Here is a 10,000-nt window from a genome sequence, read left to right as displayed (position 1 = left end):
ATAGCAGTCATGTTGGATTACAGCCTATTAATGACTTTATTTTCACCTTGATTACCACTATAAAGACTACCTCCAAATTCTGTAAATAAGGTCACATTCTTGAGTACTAGGGATTAGTATTTTAGTAGCTTTTTCACTACTATACAAAATATATACCCCCAAAGCAATGACCTGAGTTACCCACCTCCTCCAGCTACACCTATCTGTCTACAGTTACTAACCAGTTAATCCATTCAAGTGAATTAAAACAGTGGTTAGGTTAAAATTGTCACAACCCAATCATTTCACCTCTAAACTTTCTTGCATTGTCCCACATATGAGCTTTTGGGAGACACTTTATATCTGAGCTATAACAGATGTTAACAGTTCTTTGGGGGTGGGTGTAGGGGGTTAAACAATTTAACCCATAACAGGTTTTCTCATGACTTGATCATTTCTGTCTCTGGCACTGTCATTCTGTCTCCCTTTCTCTCTCCAGGAAAGCTTCCAACTGAAGTTCCTGTGTAGGGCAGTAGTTCAAATTTTGTTGATGAGCCCAGGCCACGCTATTCAACACCATTAGCCTAAAGCTACAAGAAGCATTCCCTGAGATGTAATTCTTTAAATTCCCTTAGTTACTTACTTCCCAAATTTCATAATCTCCAAGGGAAGAAGGAATGAGCTTCACTTCTACACACCTCTCATCTCTGTGTCCTTTCTCCCTCTTCAATGGCATTCCTCTGTCCTGGCCACCATCATTTCTTACTGCAATTGCACACTGATCTGCTGATTATTCTTCCTGTTTCCAACTCACCTTTGTCCAATCTACTCCATTTTGCTTCAGACAGATGATATGAAAACAAAAACCCAACCATTCCAAGTCTGTCAGTGATTCAACTTGGCTGCCAGATGAAATTTAACCTTCTGCATATCACAGGTTGTTTTCCATGCATTCTACACTAGCAGTATCCTATGCTTTAACCATGCTAAGTGAGCCAGTCTGTGAATGCACTCTATTCTTCTACACCTTTGGATCTCTGCACACATTGTTCCTGGCCTAGAGTGTCATATACCTCCCTTGCATATATATATATATGTGTGTGTGTGTGTGTGTGTGTGTGTGTACATATACACAATGGAATATTACTCAGTCATAAAGAAGAATGGAATTATGGCTTTTGCTGGTAAATGGATGGAACTGAAGACTATCATGCTAAGTGAAATAAACCAGGCCCAAAATATGAAGGCCAAATGTTCTCTCTGATACGTGAATGGTAATACACAATAAGAAGGGAAGGGAAGGAAGAATAGAAGTTCATTGGATTAGATAAAGGGGAATGAAAGGAAGGGAAGGGGGTTGAGATTAGGAAAAATAGTGGAATGTACTGGACATAACTTTCTTATGTTAATATATGAATACACAAACAGCAAACTGCACATCATGTACAACCACAGAATGGAACATTCTCCATATACGTGTAATATGTTAAAATACACTCTATTGTCATGTATACCTTAAAATTTAAAAAATTTTTAAAAATGAATAAATAAATAAATTTTATAAGAAAAAACACAAAAAAACACACACTTTATAGGAATTTGTATTTTCTAAAAGTGTAACTTTAGTTATCACTTTTTCATCAAGAGGAAGGGAAATTAAATCCTACCTGTAGGCAGGATCTTGGCTACTTGGCAAGTGATACTGCCTTCCATGCCCAAGCCATAAAGGCTTCAGCCCATAGCTTTTGCCATAGCTTTCTTCCTTCTCTTAGGATGTTTGCTCTTGGAACCCATCACATGCCATAAGAAAGGCCAAGTAGGCCATGCTAGCTACACAAGTAAGAATTCTGAGCACAGATCCTACAGCCTCTGGTCAAGCTGCCCCCACTCACATTTCTTAGAACAGAGACAAGCTATTCCTGCCATTCCCTTTCTCAATTGCAAGTTTATACACAAAATAAATGAATTTTTTTAAACTCACAAGGTTTGGGGGTTGTTTTTTTGTGGAGCAATCAATAACCAATCAATAGATTTTGATAGCTGGGAATGAAGTGCTCTATAATGAAAACTTAAAATATGTGGCATTAACATAACGAGGCAGCAGGGAGAGGCTGGAAGAGCCTCAAAAAAAAAAAGTGACTGAAACACAGAAAGGGCCATGGAGGAAATCTGTGGAAGCCTGAAGGGCTATGGGAAAGTTGTTGATGAAGGCTTAAAAGAAAGAAAACACAATTGGAAACAGAAAATGAAGAGTATTTTCTCTCTACAGTCTTTTCCTTAGATGTGGTTATTTACTTATGGCAAAAATCAAAGGCTCTCTCTCTGTACATAATAGTTCATAGGTTCACACAGTGACATGATACCTTTCTAAGCCAGGAAGAGAGCCCTTACCTTCTGAACCCTGACGATGCTGGTACCTGAAGATTTCCAGCTGCCAGAATGGTGAGCAATCAAAATGATACAACTCCTACTTGTTTTGGGGAGGGATGCTCACTCTAAGAATTGAGTCAATACATCATGAGGAAATCCAAAAAGTCCATGGAGAAAAAAAGAGGCCTTCAGCCCATAGCTTTCACCAAGCTGTCAGTTTTATAGCCAACACCAACCTGCCAGCCACATGAATGGGCCAGGTTATCCTCCCAATGATCAATCCCAGTTCATACAATGTGGAATACAAACAAGGAATTCCTACAAAATGAATTCCTTCCAAACCTTCCAGATTTGAAGATCTGTGAGCAATATGAATGACAGATGTGTCACAGACTTTATCTCTTTTTAAAAAGTCTTCCTCAAGCTTCTAGGTAAGATTCAATGTTCCTCTTTTCTGCTCCCAAAGCACTACTTGTGAAACGTTATCTTAGCACTTATTGTATCTATTGAATTTAATTGTTTACTTCTCTTCCTCCATGTAAGCTCAAGGGAAAGGCTATGCCTTTTGGGGATAATATCTCCTCAAATATATTTCTTTTTCCCCTTTCTTTCTATTTCTGAAACTCTTATTGAACATTCTTACATTAGATATGTAAGGACTTGTCAGTATGTATACTCCAAGTCTCAGCTTTTCTTTGATATTTGCTACCTCTTTTTCTCTCCATACAATGTTTTGAGAATTTTCCTATGGCCTCATATCCAATTTTCTAAATCTTCAGCTGAAACTAATCTGCTTTTCCATCCATCCACTGAGTTTTAAATTTTGAGTTTGTGTGTCATGGTTTTTTTTTCCATTTCTTGAAGTTTACTTTGTCTTCTAAAATATGCCAGGTTTTTTAATTAATTAATTTATTTTAATTAGGTATATATACAGCAGGATGAATTTTGATTTAATCTATACAACTGCAGCACAACTTTTCATTCTCTGGTTGTACATGATGTAGCATTGCCGTGGCCACATCAATGTTCATAGCAGCTCAATTCACAATAACCAAACTGTGGAACCAATCCAGATGCCCTTCAATAGATGAATGAATAAAGAAACTGTGGTATATACACACAATGAAATATTACTCAGCATTAAAAGAGAACAAAATTAAGGCATTTGCAGGTAAATGGATGGAGTTGTAGAATACCTTATTAAACAAACTAAGCCAATCCTAGGTGACATTTTTAGCTTCTATTTCCCCAATTACACCCAGGCTTGTCTTTTCATTATAACATCATGGTCATATTATAGCATGAATCTGAGAATTACAATATGTGAAGTCTTTTCAGGTATCATTCTCTTATATCTATGTCTACTGGCTCCTGTTTGGACTGTTCTCTCTGTAGACTTAATGATTACAAACTTCTAATTTTAATGAGAAAATTATTTATAGGAAGCATTTAAGACCTAGGAACATAGTATATCCTTCCCTTCCTTCATTTGTTTATGCATAGTACCTGAGAGTATTGCTTAAAACTAAGTTGAAGAATTGATATTTTTTGGACCATCTAAGTGATGTGAATGTGGGGTGCAAATTTATACAAGTGCTACTTCATAGTATTAACCCTTCAGGAACTTTCCCTCTTGTTCTGCTCATGACAAATCTTTTTTTTTTAAGTTCCTAGAGTAGAGGATATGAGACAGGATTACTTCTCATTACTATGAGGGTATACCCTGGGAATAGCTCTATGGAGGAAGAATTTCATATGAAATTTCCTATACTGGATGGGTACAGAGATTTCCGTCCTGTACTGAAACTCATGGAAACTCTGAGCACCAAAACTCAAGAGCAGACTCAGAAAATTCCTTGGGACAAAAGTGGCTTTATTGATACACTGGCTTCCCACATTAACTGACATTTTGGCCTGATTATTTCTTAAAAAGGTACTGATAAAAAGAAGTACCAAATTTATATGTGATTCAGCTTGTTTAATTTTCCTGCCATCATTCAATGCTTTTAAAAAGTTTTCTTTTCTATATTTTTATTCAGCATTATTTGCTGCCCTCAGGAAAGTTGATCTGAGCCTAAATAAATAAGCCTTGTTTCCTGGGTCTGAGTCTTCTTCAGCTTCTTCTGCAGCTCACTTGAAGTTTATATTTTCCTCTTATAACATTCTTTTTCTAACTTTATAGCTCTTCTATGTGGACTTCCAGTATTACCTTCACATTTCTTGAGAATTTAAGCGCTACCCCACCCCCCATCCTCCAATATAATGCAGCACTATTACATAGTGTTTAAGAGCACAAGTCAAACAACTCAAGTTTAATGCCAGATCCTTCCATTATTACCTTGGGAGGCAACCTAATGTTTCAGTGCCTCTGTTTCCTCATCTGTGTGAAAGATGTGTGAATGATGATATTAGTACCTCACAACATTGTAAGAATAATATGAAACAATATATATATAAGGCACTTAGAACAGTATCTGCCATACACAGTAAATACTCAATAAGTTTTAATTATCTTCATTACTAAAATTTTACCTAAAATATTCCTTCTGCATATTTATTATTCATACAACATGCAAGCTTCAGTACTGCTCAAAAAATTATAAAAATCCCCTAGCTTATTATCCATAGTGACTTTTCAGAATTTATTTCAACCCTTCTCAAGATCTCATTTTTTCTTTCATTCAGAACCCTTTTAATCTGATCCAGAGAAACTGAGTCCATTTGGAAATACATATTTCAGAATTTCTGTACATTCACAACCATGTTCTCTACTTCAGGGGAATCAAAGTCTCTGTTTTCTTAGACTAGTTAATTCTTGACCTTTACCCATTTTGCTCTTTCTTTACATTCACTATTTTCAATACCTTTCTCCACCAGAAAATTCTTCCTACCTCTAAACTCCACTGAGTTTTACTTATCCTAAAATAAACTAGCCGTTTCAGTCTCTTACCTCCTTTCCTCTTCCACCAGCATCAATATCTCTTGAAAGAGTAATCTGTATCCTCCACACCAATTTTCTTATTTTCCATTTCCCAGTCTCTCATTGTTTCCTTCCAGAAATATGATTTATCACACTTAAAATTTATAGCCCTCAAGTAAGCAGCAATTGGATTTCCAAACCAAAAAAAGTCACTCTTCAGAACTTTTCCCACAATTCCTTGTAGTAGTGAATATATTGATCACCAACTTGAAACTATACTCCTTCATTAGCTTTTACATAACTATCCTGCATTTTTTCTTAAAGGTAGTGGCAAATCAACAGAAAACGAATATGACGGTAGTTAATAATCCATGTTTAGGCACAAGCCTGAGAGTTACTGAGCTTAACTATGACACAGCTGCAATTTCCTTAGCAGCAAAATGTGAATAGTATTTGTCTTGCCTTATTCACTAGTTTTAATGTGAATAAATAATGGATCTAAAAATGCCATAAAAGATGTAAAATACTAAGTAAGCCAAGTGCACTTTGATAACTTAGAAACAGATATCCTACCAAAAAGTATATAGAGACTCTTGCTACCAAATCATCTATGAAGTTCTAAGAACCCAAGCTTTATATCTGACCAAGATTTTTCATCATTAAAAACTTTCAAAGTGTCTTCATCAAGGCAAAATCATCCCCATGAAGGGCTTTTATCTATAGTCAAAAAATTTCACATAAAAAAAAATTCCCTAACTTACCTGTACTCACTTTAAAATGCAAAAATGATTACTGGGAGTGTATTGGAGTACTTTCATATTGATCATGTAATGTGAAATCAAAATAATAATATTCACTTATGCAAACATGCAAATTGAATTGGCCCAATTGTGAGTAGGAAATATTACCAGTTCTTGGGGAAGGTGCCCTTGCAATTTCTAAGGAACACGGTTTCTTTGTAACAGCTGTGTCCATGAGATCACATAGAAAGTTCTCATTTTCTGAAGGAAAAGTATCCAGAGAAGCAGATGGTACAATTTCCATAGTATAATTCCTCTTCTTTGGATAGGACTCCTGAAAAGGAGGGGGAAAAAAACAAACAGCTTTGTAATAAAGACATAAGTCTCTTTTGATTCACAAAAACTAGAAAAGATACTCAGATTTATCAGATCTTCCAAAAGTGATTGATATCTGGTGATTAATTTGCTTGAACTGTATGATCCAGCATCACCAGTGATGATTTTAAAAGCGATCTTCTAACTTAGTTTCCCTGAATTTGTTCCTGAACTAGTAAAGTCTTCCCTTCTTCTTGTAATGTATGAATTTTTTCTAATTGTGGTACAAACTATTGTTTAATCAACAGTCATTTCAACTTTGCTTGCCTCTTAGAGATAGCCGCATGATGAAATATTGGCCATTTATACATAGCAGAAGTTTGATGGGAAGCTTTTAGGAAAATATTTTCCTCAGAGAAGAAGCTTATATGGAGGCATTTTCAGAGCTGAGGCTATATTCAGTCTCCTGTCTTGATGCAATTTTGTTCATAGAGCTGAGGCAGCATTTTCTGTCATTTAAAGTTAAAATTATTACCATCCAAAACACCAGCATTTTTCTGTGTGTATTTTTAATTAATTTACTAAGGTTACCCTTTTCAAGTCAGGACAAAATGTGGTCCAATTCTATATGTCAGATACTTCAATGTACTCTAAAAATTGAAATTCATTTCATTTTTTATCAATTGGTCACCAAAATTGGACATTTTTCATATAGATGTGTGTGTGTGTGTGTGTATGACTGTGCTAAATATCAGAGATTTTTAAAAACAAATAAAACATAATCCTTGCTCTCAGGAGGTTCATAATCTGGAGAAGATACATTAATTGCATGAAGAATTTCAAAATTAATTATGATTTATCTTTTGATATTTGTTATCTAAATAAAGTTTATTTCAATACTGAGAAATAAATAAGAAACTAAACTCATATTTTCAAAATAAATCTTCCAAGATATATGAAAAGTTTGACAAAGATTTAGTATAAGCTCCTTCTTCTCTATAATGATATTTACAGTACAGAATTCAAGGTCAGTATAATTGCTTTCTGACCAAACCAGACCCTCACACATCAAAGAGTCAATTATGTTCACTCTTCTCTATTGAAAGCAGGAAATTGGGAGTAATTTATTTTTAACAACAAAGAGTGACAAAGTAGAAAGCATCCAGAGGAAAGCAATCAGGATGGTATATGATTTTAAAACCATGTTAAACAAGAAATGATGAAAGGAACCATAGTGTTCTTCCACAGAAGCCTCACAGCCAGGATTGTTTCCTCAACATACTGAAAAGTCTCTCCCTCAAGAGCTGTCCTACAAAGGGAAGGGAAGGGCAGAGGTTGCTCTGGTGGATTTATCCAAAGCTTGTATGGCAAAATAATAACTAATGTTTATAAGTCAAGAAGGGCAAATTCAGTTTAATATAAAAAATAATATTTCATAAATTAAGAATATTGCTTATCTATTAAAATTAAAATGTATTGATAAATCATTATCCAACAAGTAGCATCAGAAACCAACAAAAGGAATGCCTCATTACTGAGGCATTATTATGGATTATCTATGGATAAAATTATCTATGGATAAAATTATGGATGAAACTATGCACAATGCCATAAGCCCTATAAAGGCTAAAATTTGTCTTGTACACCACACCACTGTATCCAAAGAAACAATACAGGTCCTTTCACATAGTAGGTGATCAATAAATATTTATTGACTAACTTAACAGTTTTAAGTGTCTTTAAGCAAATCTAACTACTGATTATGGAAATTATTATGACATTTTCAGACGCCCATGATTTTGTCTTTATGTTTGTTTGTTATTGTTTACTACTTTGCTTATCAAAGAAAACTGATACAGCTATTTGGGAGGCTGAGGCAGGAAATCTCAAGTCCAAGCCCAGCCTGTGCAACATAGCAAGACTCAGGGAAGGGAGTGAAAAAAACAACAATAAAATTGAAGAGTCTATGAAAAAAAGAGTCTGTAGCTAAAATCCTAATTTATCCTAAATTAAATTCATCAGAACAATGCATGGATTTGGTGAAGTTGAAATTTTACTATGTTTATGAAGAATTATAAGAATTTTTAAATCTTTGAAAACAACATTGAATTTAACCACACAGAATGGGCTAATTTACCTTCCCATTAAAATGTTTAATTAGGAAAGCTATCACATTCACAATAACCTCAAAAAATTAAATACATTGGGGCTGGGGTTGTGGCTCAGCGGAAGAGCACTTGCCTAGCATGTGCAAGGCCCTGGGTTCAATTCTAAGCACCGCATAAAAATAGATAAATAAGAATTTTTTAAAAAAATTAAATACTTTGGAATAAATTTAACCAAGAATGTGAAGGACCTCTACAATGAAAACTACAGAATACAGAGGAAAGAAATTGAAGAAGACCTTAAAAGATGGAAAGACTTCCTATGCTCTTGGAGAGGCAGAATTAATATTTTAAAAATGGCCATACTAACAAAAGTGTTACACAAATTCAATGAAATCCACCATAAAAATACCAATGACATTTGTCACAGAAGTAGAAAAATAGTTCAAAAATTTTTGGAAGAATGAGAGATGCAGAATAGTTAAAGTTATTCTGAGCAAGAAGAGGAATGCTAGAGGCATCATAATACTGAACTTCAAATTATACTACAGAGATATAGTAACAAAAACAGCATGGTTTTGGCACAAAAACAGACATTCAGACCAATAGAATAGAAGACACAGAGACAACCCTACATACTTAATCATCTGATATTTAACAAAGGTGCCAAAAACTTATGTTGGAGAAAAGATAGCCTTCTAACAAATGGTGCTGGGAAAACTGGATATCAATATGAAGAAGAATGAAACTTGATCCCTATATCTCTTCCTGCACAAAAGTCAAATCAAAGTGGAACAAAGATCTAAGAATTAGACCAGAAATTCTGCAACTGCTAGAAGAAAATGTAGGCTTAACACTCCAATATATTGGCACAGACATCGACTTCCTTAACAAGACTCCTAAAACATAAGAAATAAAACCAAGAATCTATAAGTGAAATGACATCAAATTAAAAAGCTTCTGCTTTTTAGTAAACAATAAAGTAAAATAAACAGTAAATAATGAAAAGTATGAAGTTATTCTAAGCAAGAAGAGGAATGAAAGATCTTTGCCACCTGCTCCTCATATAGGGGATTAATGCCCAGAATATGTAAGAACTCAAAAACTTAATATGAAACAACCAATTAACTCAATAAGTGGACAAAAGAACTAAAGAGACACTTCTCAAAGAATATAAATGGTCACTAATATATGAAAAATATTCAATGTCTTTAGCAATCAGGGAAATGCAAATCAAAACTACACTGAGATTTAATCTCACTCCAGTCAGAATGTCAATCATCATTTGGGTGAGAATGTGGGGGAAAAGGTACATTTATATATTGTTGGTGGAACTGCAAATTAGAACAACCACTCTGGAAAGCAGTATGGACATGCCTTAAAAAACTTGAAAGGGAATCACCATATGATTTCATATTTATTCAAAAGATCTAAAATCAGCATGCTATAAGGATGCAGCCACATCAATGTCTACAGCAGTGAAATTCACAATAGCCAAACTTGGAAACAGCCTAGGATCCTGTCAACAGATGAATGGATTAAGAAAATGTGATTTTAAATACATATATATA

The 10,000-nt window shown here is 34.6% G+C and overlaps 1 protein-coding gene across 13 annotated transcripts in view; it reads right to left on the bottom strand.

The window, feature by feature from the left end:
* Window positions 1-10,000, bottom strand: part of Anks1b (ankyrin repeat and sterile alpha motif domain containing 1B) — a 1,073,630-nt gene that overhangs the window by 680,636 nt on the left and 382,994 nt on the right. For all 13 annotated transcript variants that reach the window (XM_048803345.1, XM_048803363.1, XM_015482887.2 and 10 more), the window contains exon 10: window positions 6,178-6,343. In XM_048803345.1, coding sequence (XP_048659302.1) covers window positions 6,178-6,343 — 166 coding nt within the window. The remainder of the gene's footprint in view (window positions 1-6,177; window positions 6,344-10,000) is intronic.

The sequence above is a fragment of the Marmota marmota genome, unplaced genomic scaffold, assembly GCF_001458135.2.
Source record: "Marmota marmota marmota unplaced genomic scaffold, marMar, whole genome shotgun sequence".
Lineage (NCBI taxonomy): Eukaryota > Metazoa > Chordata > Mammalia > Rodentia > Sciuridae > Marmota > Marmota marmota.
This window is presented reverse-complemented; position numbering and strand designations above follow the sequence as displayed.